Genomic DNA, 18,266 nt, shown 5'->3' on the forward strand with positions numbered 1-18,266 from the left:
TAATAATAATAGTGTGATGTCATAAGGTCGAGAAATTGCTTAGAATTATGAAGCTAACAAGTCATAATTAAAAAGATGTGCAATTTCAGGCTTGAGTATGTTTGTGTACTTTCACAAGCCTGATGAAATTCCTCTGGCTGGTGGCTGGGATAACTGGCTGAGACAATTTCAGAGCTATTACGAGTTATCGTGAAGCTTCATAGTTGTATGAGGTTCTAAAAGACCAAAATAAAGCAAATTGATAAAGAGTGCTTGAATAAAAAAATGGATGAAGAAGATTCAGTGTATTTCTAAAAGTGCTGTAAAAAACTGTAATATAAATGAAAGTGATAAATTAGACAAAGTGAATTTATGATGAACCCTGTCTGATATTGTAGTTTAGTTTGGGAGCCAGCTAAGCACCACACAGCCATTTGCTCACTACCACCTAAGAGGGATGAAGGAGAGAATCAGAAAAACAAGTAAAACATATGGATTGAGATAAGACTGTTAAATAGGAAAGAAATGATGAGGGGAGAAAAAAGTAAAAACCAAAATGAAAATAATATACAAAAGAAATGATGCACAAGGCAGTTGTTCGCTATCTGTTGACTGTTGCACAGCCAGTTCCTGAGCAGTGGAAGCTCCCCTTGGCCAACTCTGTTCTGGTTTTATTGTTCAGTGTGATGCCACATGGTATGGGATATCCCTTTGGTCAGTTTGGGTCAGCTGTCCTGGTTCTGTCCCTTCCCAACTTCTTGTGCACCCTCAGTCTCCTTGCTGGCAGAGCGGTGTGAGAAGCTGCAGCGTCCTTGATTTAGCACAAGCACTACTCAGCAACAACTAAAACATTGGTATCTTACCAATATGATTCTCATCTTAAATATATAACACAGCATCACGCCAGCTACTAGGAAGAAAATGAATTTATTCCAGTCAAAACTTGGACCACTTGGCTGCTTTTGTTCTAGGTGTAACTACTGCAGTGTGGGTTTGAAACTGTTAAAAACAAACAAACAAACAAAAAACCACACTGTGAATAGGTGCTGCTGAACAGCACAGCCAGGTATTGTGGGGAAGGATTAGGGTTTACATCGTGGGGAGCAGTAGCAGTGGCTGTGCTTCTGGCTCTGTCCTAGGTCCTGAACCGTACAATCTCTTCAGTGGGGTTTTCAATGCTGGAATTGAGGTTGTAAGTGAAAAAGTTTGTAGGTGATGCAAAGCTGGGAAAGATTACAAGTATTACTGGAGATTATAACATCAACAAGTGCTTTACTCCAAGGGAAAAAAAAACAATACATACAAATGTCATGAAGAATTTCTACATTAGCTTTCATTCATTTTGTTTTTACAACTTCTACCTATTGCATAAAATTATAAAGTCAAGTTAATTCAGAAGTGTCATGCTGTAGGATTGTTCTCAATTTTTTTTTTTTTCAAAATTATGACAAATTATTTTCTGTAGGAAACCTGAAGTACTTGACCTTTTCTTTGCACTTCATAGTGATGGAGGATTTGGAGAAGCATCCTCGTCTCTTTTTTTTTTTCTCAGTGGGAGAAACTAGTTATGAGCATAAGAGAATAGTGAAATTACATATCAGTGGTGTAAATTATGTGGTTTAGACTGAAGGAGCTGACTTGAATTGGCAGGTGACTTATTTTTCTTCAGAATTGAAGTAAATTCAGGCTAGCCCTGGAAAAAGAGGAAAACAAACTGATTTTTTCAAAAATAAAGAAGTCAAGAATTAGCATTAAATTATCATTAAGGAGATTAAGACCTCACCTTAAGAGCTTTCTGGTAGGATTGGCAATATTTAGAAACTCCACAGGGAAAACACCTGCCAGGAGTTGTTGTGGGTTAACTATAGTAGGCAGCTAAGCAGCACACAGCTGCTTGCTTTTTACCCTATTTCCACTGAGATGAAAGAACAGGAAAGGAAGAGTGACAGTGAAAAGCAAAACCAAAATTTTGTGGTTTGAAAGAATTGCATAATTAGTGAAGGAAAAGTGGAAGAAAAGAGAGAGAAAAAAGTGAGGCAAAGATGACAACTCACCACCCCAAGAGGTGACCAGTGCTTAGCGAGCACCTGAGTAAAAGGTGACTAACCCCCCTAAACACCATATTTTCACTTATTATTGCTGATCATCTTGTTATATGGCATGGAATACTTTGGTTAGTTAGAGTCATCTGCATAGTTGTGTCCCCTCCCAACCTCTTGTGCATTCCCTTATCTTTTTGGTGGGAGTTTGGGCATGTAGAGTGAGAAACAAGAAAAAGCCTTGATGATGTGCAAACACTGCTCAGCTACATTTGTTGTGATTTAACCCCAGCAAGTAGCCAAGTACCACGCAGTCACTGTCTGAGTCCCTTTCCTCAACAGAATAGAGGGACAAAATATAATGGATCGTATATAATATAATATATATAATTACATATATGTAATGGGGGACAGTGTACTCTACTGTGGGCCTCCAGGGGAATTCTACTCTGTGCCAAGAGTATGTCCTGCCCTCCTTCTGCACTGACCTTGGTGTCTCCAGGGCTCTCTCTCTTTCATTTTTCTCACTCTTCCAGCTTCTGTTGTGCAAAATCTCCCCCTTTCTTAACCATGATCTCTCAGAGACATACCCAGTGTCACTCTGGCCAGCACTGGGGCTGAGCTGCCCCTCTGCTCACAGATTCCACCCCTGTAGCTCCCCACTGTCAAAGCTTTGCCACGTAATTCAGGTTACAACATTTACGTAACATTAGTGTGTTATCAGCATTGTTTTGGTTCCAAATCTAAAATGCAGCACCACGTGAGCTGCTATGAAGAGAATTTACTTCATCGCAATTGCATCCAGTATAGGAATGAAGTGGAATTTGACTATTCCTGTGCTGGACCAGGGAATGGTGAAATTAACCTTTTTGGTTCATTCACAGACAATGTTTTTAATGATTCTAGAGTACTTTCCACTTGTTAAAGGATGTTTTAGGTTGCCTGCACCGTTGAAGTTTGGAAAAGTCTTGTTAAGGGTGCTATACACATTGTCCACAATGATCCATCTGTACAAAGCAGCTTACATTTGTTGTGTATAAGCATTTTTGGCAGGCATTACTAAGTATGCACTTGGGTGTTGGTTATTGTTAAGAGAGTGTGTGGATTGATTCAACTGATTGGCTTGCCTTAATAGGACCATACATTCTTATTACCTTTGCATAGTATTGTAGTTTTTATTATGTTAATTTCCATACAGATCTGCTTTTTTTGTCTAAATTTGCTGCGTTTGCCGATCCAGATGGTGAGCAGATGAAAAGCTCAGTATGTCTCTACTTGGAAACATAATCAGAGACATGGCATGGCACCAGGAAAATGATAAACACCGGATTAGAAAAAACATACTCCTATAATGTATAAGCACAGTTGCCTCTTTCCCTGCAGTCAAATTTTTCTTAGTATGTAAACAATGAGAATCACAGCATAGTTGAATTTGGAAGGGACTTCCGTAAACTGTCTAGTTCGGTGTTTCTGCTCAAAGTAGTATTTTTGTGTAAAGATACCTTCCAGTCAGTTGGTTGACAGTGTGTACAGGTGTGTGGGGTTTTTACTCAGGCACAGGATTTTGCATTTCCCTTTGTTAAATTGGATAACGTTCCTGTTGTCCCATTTCTTTGGCCTGGTGAGATCTTTCTGAATGGTGGCACAACCATGTAGTGTATCAACCTCTCCTCCAGATGTTATCTGTAAACTAGCTTGAAGATGGACTCTGTCCTATCGTTTAAAGCATCGACTCCAGCAATTTAGTCAGTCTTCAGTCAACATTCATCTAGCTTGTACTTCACCAGTTTTCATAAGGATGTTGTGACTGAAAGTGACAAAAGCCTTACTGATATTGAGATAGACAATACCCATTGCTCTCCTGTTACCTGCCAAGCCAGCCTTTTCAATGCTACCATTTGTTCAAGTGTGATTGCCTCTTCATAAGTCCAAACTGACTGCTCTGTCACTTTTTTGTCCTTTCTATGTTAATTTCCATTGTTATTTGCTCCATCGCAGATAAACCTTAAGTTTCCTAGGTCCTCTGTCTTTCCCTTAGTGAAAATAGAAGGAATGTTTGTTTTCTTCTTCTTCTCAGAATACTATGCCAATTGCTATGACCTTTCAGAAAATTGTCAACAATGGTGTTGCAGTATCATCAGCTAGGTTCTTCAGCATTTGCAGGGGCATACATGCAATTTATTTAACTTTTTCCTAACTTGATCATGCTTCACTGACGATACATTGTCCTTACTCAGACTTTTCCTGTGGGCATCTGATTGCTGAAGACTAGTCTTACCATTAGTAATGGAGGTGACCAAAGTTCTTTGTGACTTGGTTCTTCACCTCATTCAGCATGGGGCTCACATTTTTCATACTCTTTCTTTTGCTACTTGTTCTTGTCTTTCATATCTCATGCCAGAATCAGCTTGAGGTGGGCTTTTGTCTTTTATAAACCCATCCCTGAACACTCAGACTGTGTCTTTGTATTCTTCCTGAATGACTTGATGCTGCTTCCATCTCCTATATGCTTTCTTTTTATACTTGAATTTTGTCAGGAGGCTCTTTGTACATCGATGTATGCCTCTTGTCACCTTTGCTTCACTTCCTGCATGTATTAACAGACTGTTATTGAGCTTGAAAATGAATTCTTCTGCACCCCTTTCTCTGGAGGAGTGTACCCCCATAAGGTTATTCAAAGCAAGTCTCTGAATAGGCCAGAGTCTGTTCTTTTGGTGTTTAGGGTTGTGATTCTTCTTTTGCCTTGTTCCCTTGTCTCAGGATGCTGAACAACACTGTCTCATTGTTGCTGCAGCCACGGACACATCCAACTGGTTCTTCCTTGTTTAAATGCCAAGTCTAGCAGAGTGCCTTCCCTAATTGACTCCTCAGTCATCTGTGTCATGCATCCATACACTCAAGAAACCTTGTGCATTGCTTGTGCCCTGCTCTGTTGCCCTTCCAGCAGATGGTTAGCATCCCCCATAAGGATCAAGGCCACAGTGAATGTGAGGTCTCTTGTACTCCTCGTCAACTTCTTCCTGTTTAGGCTGTGAGTAGCCAACACCCGATGTCATATTGGTCTGCCCTAATTCTAACCCTTAAACTCTCAACTGGCTCATTGTCAGCTGTTTCATCTTCTGTTTAGATCATGAAAAGGACATTATGTTGCACTATGCAACAACTATAATAGATGTTGTGGTGAAGTTTAATGTGGGAAGATAAAGAAAAACCATCAAGCTACACAACAGAGATGTGAAAATTACTGTGTTAACAGATTTCTTGAGGTATCATTTATACCTCACAGAAACTAAAAGAAGAGAGTAATGAAGTCGCTGCCTTTTGTGGGTACTCATTTTATGTTGATTCAGCTTGGTTTCTCAAAATAATCTCTTCCTCATCTCTCTTGTAGTATTTCAGTTCTCCAGTGGTGACGTAAGAGTAGTGGTGCTTCTGTGTGTTACTGGGCATCTGTAAAGATAAGACTTTGGAAAAACCTTTTGACGGTCAGATCTTGTAACATGCTTATTTAAAAAAGAAAATCACAGAGGCATCTAGGCTTCTTAGAAATCCAGTGCCATCCTGACAGCTTGCAAGTTAGAACTTAAGGTAGATAGTTCACTATGGTTGTTTTTTAACTGCTTTGGACTTGTTTGTCTTCCTGTATTGCCACTACCTTTTTAGCAAACATGATATTCCACCTTATAGTGGTAGCTTGTGGAAAATGTTATTTTGTAATTCATGGATTGTTTGTGACAGTACAAAGAAAGCTGCCAAACAGCACTAGTTATTATATGATTTCTGTACATAAATACAAGTATTACTGATCTTGCACTGTTACTGAATATGGGGTTAGCTGAGAAATACACTGGAGGAAACATCAGGTCATTACTTTTCAAGCAATACCTGTATGTCAGTACTCATATTTCATTGCCCTTGCATAAAACGTGTTGGTAGATTTTCAGTTTTTTAGGTAACTTGATGCTGTGATGACAGATCCTGAGACATCAAGGTGACTAAATGACTGTTAGGGCTGTAGTGCCATTAACTTGCAGTTGCAGGCTACTTGAGAGTTTCAAGTTGAGATTTCACCTTGGATTGTTCAGAAACAAATGCTGCTTCTTGTCCAGCCAAACTGACTACCAGAGGCAACAATTCACTGAACAGATAGAATACAAGAATTGTTTGATGTCACCAATCTGATTGTTTCACTTCAGCGTCATTGAGCAGTTGCTGCCTCTTAAGAGGCTCTTTAGTTGCTCTATTAGTCCTTGAATGCTTAAGCTGACTGCCTAACCACCTATGGAAACAAAATAACAGTACATTTGCCATTTATCTGGGTGCAGTCTGACTTAAATGGACCTCTCCTGTCAAATATGTACCTATTCTCTAAGATAATTAATCATCTAATTGAAGCCACCAAGTCTAGACAAATACACTGACTCAAAATCAGTTTGGAAGTTTGAAAAATTCTAGGAAGTAGGTTTCTGAATTCACACTACTTTTTTTTCCCCAAAATGAAGATTTTTATCAGCAGTAGATTGACTGAGTCTTGTGCTGCACTTGTTGCTGTGACCTTTGGTAATAAATTTCAGATATGAGTACAAGTTTAAGGGCCAACAGCACTTTAGTATAACTTGTGTTGCTCTTGTTTTGCCTCAGCAGCTGGCACAGTAATATTTTTGTCACTCAAAGGCGATTCTTTTAGTGTAACATATAGCCTAGAAGAACTTATGCAGATGTGAACACAGTGTTAATATAAGGTTAACTCACTGACTAATTCAGTAACAACTCTGGGCACTCAACACACAAAACAAAACTTTTCTTCCTTCTCAAATTTAATTTCATGAATTGCAAATCAGGGCTATTCAGCCCTGGGGTAAGAGTTCTGTTTGCATTTCTTCAGATCTTCCAAACAGTAAGAGCAATGCTTTTGAGGTGATTTCATCCCCCTTGCAATGCAGCAAATATTGCAAATGCTAGCTAGTGCTACTTGTAATCTGAAAAGAAATGAGTTTTGCATGCTTTTACTGCCATTCACTAAAAATACTAGAAAGCTGGATAGAAGTTGCAATCATGTTATTTAAAAGCTTTTTTAAATTGTCCAGCAATCAGTTGTTGCTTTTCTTGAGACGGTTGTTAAATATTTGAGAGTTGAATGTTTTCTGTCTTTGCTTTTATTTTCAGTGGATTTTTCTGAGAAGGCTGTAGTATAACCACGTGCTCATTCTTAGGGTCCACTTGACCCAAGTATTTTATTGTCAAGGTCTCCTCATGTTCTGCATGATTTTCTTTGTGGTCCAATTCAAAATTATGAATTCAGTCTCAAATATTACAGAGGCTTAAAGCTGTTTGCAGAAAACCTGCCTAAAACTTTCTGGTAATTGAAATATGGTTTATTAGACTGAATGGTATCAACATCTGACTTGATAGTGAAAAGCTTCTGTTTCTGGAATTAAGTTGTCAGCATAGAGTTTGAGGACCTTTACAACTGACAGTTTATAGCAATTTACAATTATTAACCAAAACAACTTGATAATTTAGTTAGAAAATCCAACCTAGCCATATCAGATGTTGTTAATCTTCAGGCAGTAGAAGAGGTGGGCTTGTAATTAACAGTTGTGGTTTTAAACAGGAAATGACTCATAATCTTCCTAACATTATTTTTCATGGGTAGACCTGCCCATATATTATCTTCTCTATCTGAATATTAAAATCTCATGACGTAACGGTATGTAACAGTAATCCCATGGAAATCATATATATCTTATCTTTTTTTATTTGAAGATACATTGTCAACAGATGATAGGTTGCTCGGAACTGTTTATAAAGTTAGAGTTGAGTGGTTTTTTGTTTTAATGATTAATTGCTTTCTAGTTCTGAAGTTTCTTTTGGAAATGAGTCTTAGAGAGGAGAAAAATAAGATTTAATTTTTGGGGTTTCTGTTAATACAGCAGCATTCCCCAGGGGTCAGTGCTGGGTCTGATCTTGTTCAACATCTTCATCAACCACCTGGATAAAGGGATAGAGTTCACCCTCAGCAAGTTTGCTGGTGATACAAAGCTGGGAGGAATGGCTGACATGCCAGAAAGCTGTGCTGCCATTCAGCAAAACCTGGACAGACTGGAGAGTTTGGCAGGGAGGAACCTGATGAGGTTTAACAAGAGCAAGTGTAGAGTCTTGCACCTGGGGAGGAATAACCGTACAGGTTAGGGGATGACTGGAGAGGAGCTCTGCAGAGAAGGACCTGTGTGTTCCAGTGGATGACAGGTTGGCCATGAGCCAGTAGTGTGCCCTTGTGGCCAAGAAGGCCAATAGTATCCTGGCGTGCACTGAAAAAGAACATGGCCAGCAGGTCGAGGGATGTGATCCTCCCCATCTGCTCTGCCCTGACGAGGCCATATTTAGACTACTGTGTACAGTTCTGAGCTCTCCAGTTTAAAAAAGACAGGGATCTCCTAGAAGGAGTCCCGCAGAGGGCCACAAAGATGATAAAGGGCCTGGAGCATCTCCCTGTGAGGAAAGGCTGAGTAACTTGGGTCTGTTCAGCTTGGGGAAAAGAAGACCAAGAGGGGATCTTATTAATGTTTATAAATATCTAGAGGGAGGCGGGAGGCAAATGGATGAGGCCAGACTCTGGTGTGTAGCAATAGGATAAGGAGCAGTGGCTTAAAACTTGAACATAGGAAGTTCCATACTAACATGTGGAAGAACTTTATTACGGTAAGGGTGATGGAACACCAGAACAGGTTGCCCAGGGAGGTTGTGGAGTCTCCTTCTCTGGAGATATTCAAGACCCGTCTGGATGCCTACTTGTGCGACCTGTTGTAGGGTACCTACTTTGACAGGGGGGTTGGACTTGATGATCTTTTGAGGCCCCTTCCAACCCCTGCAATTCTGGGATTCTATGTTATACACACCTGTACAGAAAAATACTTAACAAAGTATGAGTATTGTTCAGTGAAATACTTGCAAGCTAGAAAGGAAAAAGTGCTTATAATATTTGCAGGCTGTAGTAAGTTTGAAGAGTTTGTAAGGATTTTGGCAGGTGGGATGTTTGAAATGTCTTGACAAGTGGTGTTAGTGTCCTTTTAGAAAAAAAAAAGAATGGAAGGGACCACAGTGTAGTTCTTCGTGTTTGGCAACAGAATAAGAATTGATTGCATTAAACTGTAATAAGGAATTAAAACTTGTCCAGTGTAAGAATAATTGAATAAGGAAACATGCTATGGAGGGTGATGATTTCTATCACACATTTCTATTCACACATGAGAGGTTGTGTGGATTTTTACTACTTCCCTCCTCCTCTTTTTAAATATGTTGAACAGACTTTGATATATTTTTGTTAATTGTTGAAGTGATCTTAGGATGTCATCTAGGTTCTCTTTGTAAGTTTTAATTTACTATTTTTTTCTAATCACTGAACTGCTTCTCTGAACTCCAGGATAATAGTGCTTGTTCCTTTTTATATTCAAGACTTAAAATTTATAAGAAAAGTGATGAGGTGATTAGTTTTTGCAGCAAGTGTCTTGAAGAAGAATATGCCTCCCACTTTCTAATTCTAGTATTAATAGATGAGATTTCTAGTGGTCAACTTTTTGCAGAGATTCTTTGATTTTTTTCTGGCTGGTTGGTGTCAATAAAACTTTAGTTTCTAGCATTTGACTGCTGGACCATGAGACTTGTATCCTCTTCAACTGTAAATGCTGAGACAGTTGTAAGCAATATATTTCTAGTCCATCAACATTTTTGTTTAGACCAAAGTTGTTCAAATAAAATACTAGTTTGCTTTGGTTCTCAGTCTCTTTCCAGTTTGTTATCTGTGATTTTCAGTTTCCATACTTCTGTTTTTCTAACTAATCTGAACTGTAAACCATTTGAGTAATGTTTGAGTGGCACAGAGGAATGTTAGTAGCTTTCCAGTCTAGAATAGGCTGTATGCTAAGCAGATAACATTTCTTTTTTTTCGCGGAGTGCTTGTAGTCTGAACAGAGTAGAAATGTAGAGTAAGTTAAAATGCATACATCTCAAGCAGAATAATCTTGGTAATGGCATGTGTACAGTGTCTTTTATTCTTTGTGTATCTTCTTTGTGTATTTTTTTGTTGCTGTTTTTTTTTAAACTGGATAATAAATTGGAGAAGAAAAAGAATGTGGTAGGAATGAGATGTGGGCAGAAGAGAATTAGAGGAGCATGTGTTAGCTGGAGCTGTAGCGTGAAGGGGTGGAAATAAAAAGTCTGTAAATTGAGGGTGGAAGAAGAACACACAAGTTTAAAAACATACATGTTCAAAAGTTGCAGTTTCTTCCATCACTTGAATTCTCTGCCAAATGATGCTTTATTAAAGCTATCTTTTTGTATTGGAAGGCTTGGTAAAGTGTTCACAAAATGTGTCTTCTCACTTCTGGTATCGGTATATTATATTAATCGACTTGCAATAGGAGCAGTAGGGTAAAAATACAAAATGGAGATGTTTGATTTTTTTTTTTTCCAGTTCTAGCTTATATTCTTCTTAAAATATTGAAAATAAAAATCTTTGATCCAGTAGAAAAGCATTGTGTTAACGACCTCTGATTTATACTCTGAAATTTATCGGTTCTTCCCCTTAGGAAAAAAAGTTTTAGAGGACTTATGACAATATTTTATTTCCTAATGTTGCTGTTTACTATGAGGAGAGGAAGGAATTTTAATTATTTTATTCTCATGGGTTTTCTCCTCTTTTTTCAGGAGTAAGAAACTTTTTAGCAAGAAAAAATTGAAAAGGAAACAGAAGACTAAATTAAAAGTAAAAACACGCAACAAGGTACGTCTGTAACTAACTTTAAAAAGTTCTGCCTGAAAAAATGAAATAATTTTAATTTAAGCAATGTTAATCTTTTTATTTTATGCTGAGCATTGGTAGCAAACGCAATTGGATATGAACAGTGTTTTTGTTTCTCCAGTTCATGGAGTATAAATGTAGCTAAAACAGTACTGATTTATAGTTAAATTTTAAGAGATGCACGTCTAGCCAGGAGCTGGAGACTACTGCTACAGAGTTATGTCCATGTCGGTTGAAGAGAAAGGGAGCACTCTATGTCTAAGGAATTCATAGTTATCCTTGAAAATTTCTCCCTAGTGGAACAGAAACTTAACAGTTTCTATTGATATTTTCTCACCTGCACCCATCACTTAAGTGCCAGGAGCAGTACAGTGTGCTTAATCAAAATGTTTACACGTTTTACTTGCAGAAATCTAGGCAAGTGACAGTATTTTAAATTATTGCTTTGCTGTAATCGTTCTCTATTGGAGACCCATTATTTCTCTGTTCAAAGCAGAGTTTTGGAGGGATTTTCATGAAGGCTTACTGTAGGCCTGGAGGATTCTTCCTAGATTTTGATTATAATCAGTAAAGAGAAAGAAGCTCATCTGTAGAATGGTTTTGCAGGACGGTACCACTGAAATAACCAGTGAAAACGCTTTCTAGTCAGTTGAATGTCCCTATAATACCAGTAAGCTGTAGATTGCTTTGACCATCTTATCCCTATTTGCCATACATCCTGTAGTTACTCTGTCTCAAGGCAGATGACTTTGGGAGGGTGAAGCAAGCCTTCTAATCTCTTAATTTAGTATTGCCTTTTGGATACTTGCTAGATTGTTCTGCTTATCTCAAGTAATGCAGCTCCAGACTAGGGCACAGAAGAGACTTATCTTCAAAACTTTTCTTTTCAGTGCTGGACAGTAAGTATTTCTAGTCCAAACGAAATTTTTAACTTTATTTTCAGTCACAGAGAAATTAAAGTTTTTAGTCTTGTTTCCTTCATTCTTTTTATCAAACTCAATAACAACACAGAAAAACAAATTAGAAATCAGAGGAAACAGTGCAGGATATCCTTCGTCTTTGTATGTTCTGGCTGGTGACAGAAATGTGTGCTTTTATAATAAGTTAACTCTTCATTTTTAATCATGGTTACTATATGAAGGGAAACTTGCCTTTTTGCATAGTTGTGCCCTAGTTAAACTACTAAATAGGAAACTAAATCTAGAATTGCTTGTTCCCCACAAGTTTCACAGTCCAATATATTTCTTGGATTCATTTGCATTGGATAAATGGATTTATCCTTTCTGATTGGCCAGAGAAGACATGAATGTATTAAAGCCTGGCTCTTGCCAGTAGTTATAAATATGGCACTAAACAATCATCTTGCACATTGTGACTAGGAAGGGTTGTTTCCAAGATTTTTCTTAGATTTAAAACAGCTTCTGCATGAAATGCTAGGTGGAATTTTTCCACTCTTGGAAAGTCGTAATGGGTTTTAGCATGTTTCTATTTTGTATGCCTCTATTCTGTGCCGTCTTTAAGGTGGACAAAACAGTCGTATTTCATGTTGTATATCTCATGTCCTGAGATACAGAGGTGTAGAAAAGCACTCCAGCTTACTCCTGCTTGATAGCAGGAAATTGAATATTTCCTGAAAAATAAAATTGATTTCATTTCTTTAGACTATTAAACTTTATTTGTGGACAAAATGATTTGTTGTTGGTGGTGATTTTGTTTTGTTTTCTTTCATCCCCATAGTGCTTTTCAATGTATCCCTATGCTTACCAGTGCAGAAAAAGCTTTATGATCATTTTTGCATGGGAATGTCTGACAACGGACGTGTTGTTTTAGGAAAACCTGGATTTCCATTAAAGTCTCATAATAGAGCAGATCGTCCTGAAGTGATGAGCTTTTCATTCTGAAGAGAAGAAATTGCAGAGATCAGTTTACTTTATATCAACTGGAGTTTAAACATAGATGGCAGCTTTCTCTTACTATGCTTTTAGAGGATGGGGAAGGCCTTAAATTAAGAATAAGCTTAAGGAACCCCACAAAATTTTACCTATACACTGCACTTACTAAAAATGACAATTGAATAAGAGAAGACTGAGTAATTGAAGAGGGGATAACAAAAAAAATCATTATTGAGAAATCAGAAATTAGTTTTACCATTTAGGCACTCATATTGTAACATTTTAAGGGTAAAAATTAATTGGTGTCTTCTACAGCCCAGTGGTTTGGACCTTATTCTGTTATGAAGCTGGGGTCATGTTGTAGTCACTTGTATATAAGCCACTTTTAACTTCTGATTTTGGAGTTTAGTATCTTTTTTAAAAAAAATAAGATAAAATTAAGTTTTCCGTGTGAATTTGGTGTGTTTTGGCTTTAGCAATAAAATATTTTTTACACAGAAAATGAATATGTGAATATTAGACCTAAATTCAGCACTACTATGAAAAATTGGAGATTGCCTGAGGAGGAGAACGTGCTTTGAATGAGATGCATTCACCTGTTTAGTTTATGCAGAAGTTCTAAACTCTAATTTATTGAGCTTAATACAAACATAAGGAATAAAATTTTGGGACAGGACTGTTCACGTAGCAGAAAAAAATATTGTAAACTGGTGATTGGATGTAAAAAGTAAATCAGATGAGATAAACATTTGTCTCTTTAAAAACATATCAATAATTTGGCAATGTTCTCACTGGCTTCTGTTTTTTTTACCTGGTATTTCAACCTCAACTCCTTTCTAAATGATGTTTGAAGTATTTGAGGAATTTAGGTAGGTTTTATATTTTGTGCTACACACAGGTTAGATCAGATGTTTAAGTTTACCATCTTTAACAACAGATTAGCTTTCCTCTGTTAGATATCTATTTCTGTCACATCTGAGAGTAAGCCATTCTTGCAGTTACCTGGTTGAAGAGGAAGGAAATAAACTGGTCAGAAAATAAGCTATGTTTGGATTTCATCTTTTGGTAATTGAGGTTGTTTGGGTGGGAAAAAGTTTAAAAAAGACCAGAGGGTTCTGTTTTTCCCACTTCTTTCCTTGCATGTATTAGAACATTACAGATGGCTAACTGAGAAGAGTGCTAGTAAGTCTAGTTGCTCCATTTTATGAAGACAACCATTTCAACTGGAATATAACAATTGAAGGCTACAAGATTTTTAGAAGGGATAACCAAAGCAGGGTGAGTGAGGGAGTTGCCTTCTATGTTAAGAAGTGGATACATTGTGAAGAGCTGCCTCTGAGAGCTTGCTCATGGCTCTGAGAGCTTGTGCGTTAAAATTTGCAACCGCACCAATAAAGGACATCTGTTGGTCAGGAACTACTACAGGCCACCTGATCAATGGGAGCCTGTGGATGAGGCCTTCTTTCTTCAACTACAAGAGGCATCACACTCAGAGGCTCTCATCCTAGTGGGGGATTTTAAACACTCGGACATCTGCTGGGAAAATGACATGGTAGGCTGCAAGCAATCCTGGAGATTCCTGGAGTCTGTTGAGGATAACTTCCCGGTCCAGATATTGGACAAACCAACCAGAGATGAAGCATTGCTGGACCTCGTGTGCAGCAATGCAGAGGAGATTGGAGGCAGTCTGGGCTGTAGCAACCCTACCCTGGTTGAGCTTGTGGTCTTGAGGAATAGGGGCCTGGCAAAGAGTGGAATCAGGACCCTGAACTTCAGGAGAGCGAACTTCTAGCTGTTTAAGGAACTGTTGGATGGTATCCCCCTGGGAAGCCTTCTTTAGAACTTAGAGTGAGCTGGCAGCACTTTAGGAACACCTTTCTGAGAGCACAAGAGCTCTCCATCCCCCAGCATAAGAAATAAGGCAGAGCCAGCATGGCCAAGCAAGGACCTGATGATCAAATTAAGGGTGAGAAGGAAATGTACAGGCAGTGGAAGCAGGGATGTGTGGCCTAGGAAGAATACAGGGATGCTGTCTGGATGTGCAGAGATGTGATCAGGAAAGCCAAAGCAGAGATGGAACTGAACTTGGCAAAATATATGAAAAATAACAAGAAGGAAGGGATTCTACAGGTACGTTGGTCAGAAGAGATACAGGCAAAGAGACTGTACACCTTCTGATAAATGAGAAGAGAGAACTGGCTTCAACAGATATGGAGAAGGATGAGGTACTCAAGAAGTTCTTTGCTTCAGTCTTCATTGGCATTCAGGCTTCTCACATCTCTCGTGTCTCTGAACTTCAAGGCAGGGATTGGGGGAGCAAGTAAGACAAATTGAAAAGACGGGGAAAAAAAGCTTGCTGAGTGAACATTTGAACTAGGAAAGCAGAAAATTATTGCTTTAATATACCAGTTCTATCTCTATGTTTGTAAAAGAAATCTAAGAAAATGTTTCTTATATAACCTATCAAACAGATAGTTTTGTGACAGGAAACTACAAATATTCTGATAACTATAATCACCGAAGTTAAAGCCACTGAAAGACTTGAGCAAATTGATTACCAATAAATTATCAGTGGTTTTTATCTTATGATAGAGTTTGCAGAGAGAAGGAAGAACTTGAGGATCACAGGTACCCTTTCTACTCTCCGACATGGAACGATGTGTCTTGTTTTTACTGAGCACCTTTCTTTTGCCTTGATAAGTGCTAAATATTGGTATACATTTGCTTTTATTTTAGTTTAGTTTTTTCCTCTAAATAAAGGATAGTAAACAATTAAAGTTACATTTATCCTTCAGTTCTAACCTATTCTATCAACAGAGCAGCTTATTGTTCAAAAGTGGATTTATTTAGTGGAGTCAGAAGGCCAGTGGTTTTAAACTGCCAAAAGGAGATAGTGTATTTCAAGATTATTCTTAAGGGGCTTATCACGATTGTGGCTATATTTGTCAAGTGTGTAGCAAATGGAGGATAGGATGCTCCTTGTTTCATAGAATTTGCAATTTTCAGAAACAAGGTATTGTGAGAGAAGTGGAAATATGAAGCAAGACAAATGCAAACAGTAGGTCTACATCACAGCTATGTAATTCTAGCTCTGACTCATTCTAATGCTATACTGTCTGTTTAGGGAATGCCTGTAGTAAAGTCTATATGGGATATTTTTGGCTGTAGTGTACTTTCGCAGAAGAGTGTAGAATTAAAGAGAGTGATTGAAGTGCTAACTGTTTAAAAGCTAAAGCATTAGGTAAGAAACTTTTTAATAGTGAAGTATTGAGAATAAGGAATGAGTTTATTTTTGAAAATTAGTCAGCTTATTATTAATAGGCAAGAGAACAGGCATTGATATTTTATCTAGCACTGTAATGTCTAAAATTATCTGTGCTGGTGAGATGATTTGGCCAACCCATTTCAGAAGAGGTGCCTCTGAGCTACAGAACTCAGAACTGCTCCAGAACTTAAACTGATCTGGAATAAAAACTAAGCTGAACTCCTGGCAAGAAGAAACTGGAAGCTCATTGCTGAAGTTGTAATTGCGATACATGATACTAATTAGATGAGTGAACTTCAGATAGAGGTATTTCAGATGACCCTGATATTTTTATTTTCCTCTAATCATTTATCAGTAAAATAGGAAAATGCCTAGTAAATTTACTATTTTTTTTCTTAGTGTGGGGAATTCAACTGAGTTAGCATTCAAGCTGAAAGCTGATATTGTGTATTTGTTTTATCAACACTTACAAAAATCTTGGGATGTGTATACAAATATTTCTCGGGGAAAAGAGTCGTATGTTATAACCTTTCAATTTTCTGATGCCAAATGAATTCTAAGGTATGTAATAGTCCTCATCATTGATACCAGTGTAAATCGATTTGTACTCAGTTTGAAACTGGAGTAACACAGCAGCCTGTATCTTGACTTACAGTGCTGTGCAGTATCATTTTTTTAATAGCATCTTTAATAGTTTAGGGATATTTATGTTGAAAAAGGACTAAGTTATGTTGCCTTTCAATCTTTAATGGCAGAAGTTCTGTTGTGCTTAAAAAAAATCTGCATTTTCTCTCTAGGTAATTTCTTATCTTATTTTTTCACGTTCTCTTCGTGTTTTTTGTGCATTACTGCTAACGCTGACTCAAGTAAGAAAAATTAGCTCACTGCATTGAATAAAATGGTGTAAATCCTTGTTTCTTAATGTCTCAGCTTGTAATAATTTTGTAATAATTACGGAAAGAAAGGTTATGCAAATATATACCACTATGGTTAGAATAATACTTAAGTCAAAAATAAAAATAAATTGTGTAAACAATGAAATATTAAGTTGTTTTGAATTTTCTTTTAAGTTTTGCAGTGTATGATATTAAGTACTCTGATTGTCCTGCCTGTGATTGTCCTCCCCTGTGTCATTTCTGCAAATAATTAAAACATGTGCAGGAAAAAAATTTATTACGATTCATTACTGAGTTTCAATGTTCAAAGTTGTGGCTACCATAGAAAAATAAACCATCCCTTTCAAATACCTTCTTATTCACTCTTTCTCAAACATCTTTCCTCTTAACTTCTGCTAGTTTATGGTCCTTTTTTCCAATCCCTGCTCTCTATGTGTATTTCCACTGCAATCTTTTCCAAATCACTGTTATAAAATTCGCTGTGTACTCCCATGCCTAATGAATGCATACTTTCACAATATCTATCCTCATTTAGAGAAAGGAGAAGGCAAAAGCCCTCCATGTTCACCACATCTAAAGAATACAACAAACCAAACAAAATACCCTTATGAAGGTAGTCGTGACCTTGACTAGTCTAATCATCCCCCAGATTTTTCCAGACTTGTTCAAGTGAGGTTGTCCTACATTCTTAACCTAGGTTTTCCCTCCTTACTTTGTACGTTTTATCTACACCAAGATGTTATAGGGAATTCCTTACAGACACACCATATATCTTAAGTCTGTTTTTTGTTTTGTTTTGTTTTGTTTTGGACCAGCCTAGTTTTTGGTAGTTTGCAGCCTAAGAGAAAGTATAACCCTGACTGCTTTGGTTGAGGATTTTGGTTGTTTTAAAGTCTTCTTTTGTCCTACCTTATTTTATTATTGCAGAAAGGGATAGTATGCAGCAGAACCTAAAATGTTTTTTCCTAATATTTTTCCAAGTTTAATGAGAGTCCTGTGGTTCTTCTGTGTCTCAGGAGTGGCTGGCAGTAGCATACCAATTGTAGATAACTGGCGAAGCATAGGACAGGGTGTAGCTAATGACAGTTTCTCCAAACAGTTTCCCAACTCTTACTTTGTGGTTCAGAGCTTCTGAAGACAAGGTGGTGTCCTGTTACCGCACAGGTCTCTACAGGTTTCTTTTGATAAGTAGTTTGTCCATTAGATTTTCATTAATTTTCTATCTGTGTAAAGTTATTATGCACAGCTCCTGCCATTTGTTTTATTTAATCAATTAAATTGACAAATCAATTAATGCTATCTTCAGTTTCTAATATGCATTTAGCAAACAGCTTAAATCTTTACTTACTAATAGATTAAAATTAACAACTACAGTAAATAATCCATTTTAAAGTT

General features: G+C 37.5%; 1 protein-coding gene across 14 annotated transcripts in view; it reads left to right on the forward strand.

Moving 5' to 3' along the window:
- The window catches only part of MYCBP2 (MYC binding protein 2, E3 ubiquitin protein ligase), a 196,087-nt gene that overhangs the window by 11,778 nt on the left and 166,043 nt on the right, over positions 1-18,266 (forward strand). For all 14 annotated transcript variants that reach the window (XM_021417056.1, XM_021417087.1, XM_021417072.1 and 11 more), the window contains exon 2: positions 10,725-10,800. In XM_021417056.1, coding sequence (XP_021272731.1) covers positions 10,725-10,800 — 76 coding nt within the window. The remainder of the gene's footprint in view (positions 1-10,724; positions 10,801-18,266) is intronic.

The sequence above is a fragment of the Numida meleagris genome, chromosome 1 (genome assembly GCF_002078875.1).
Source record: "Numida meleagris isolate 19003 breed g44 Domestic line chromosome 1, NumMel1.0, whole genome shotgun sequence".
Taxonomy (NCBI): Eukaryota; Metazoa; Chordata; class Aves; order Galliformes; family Numididae; genus Numida; species Numida meleagris.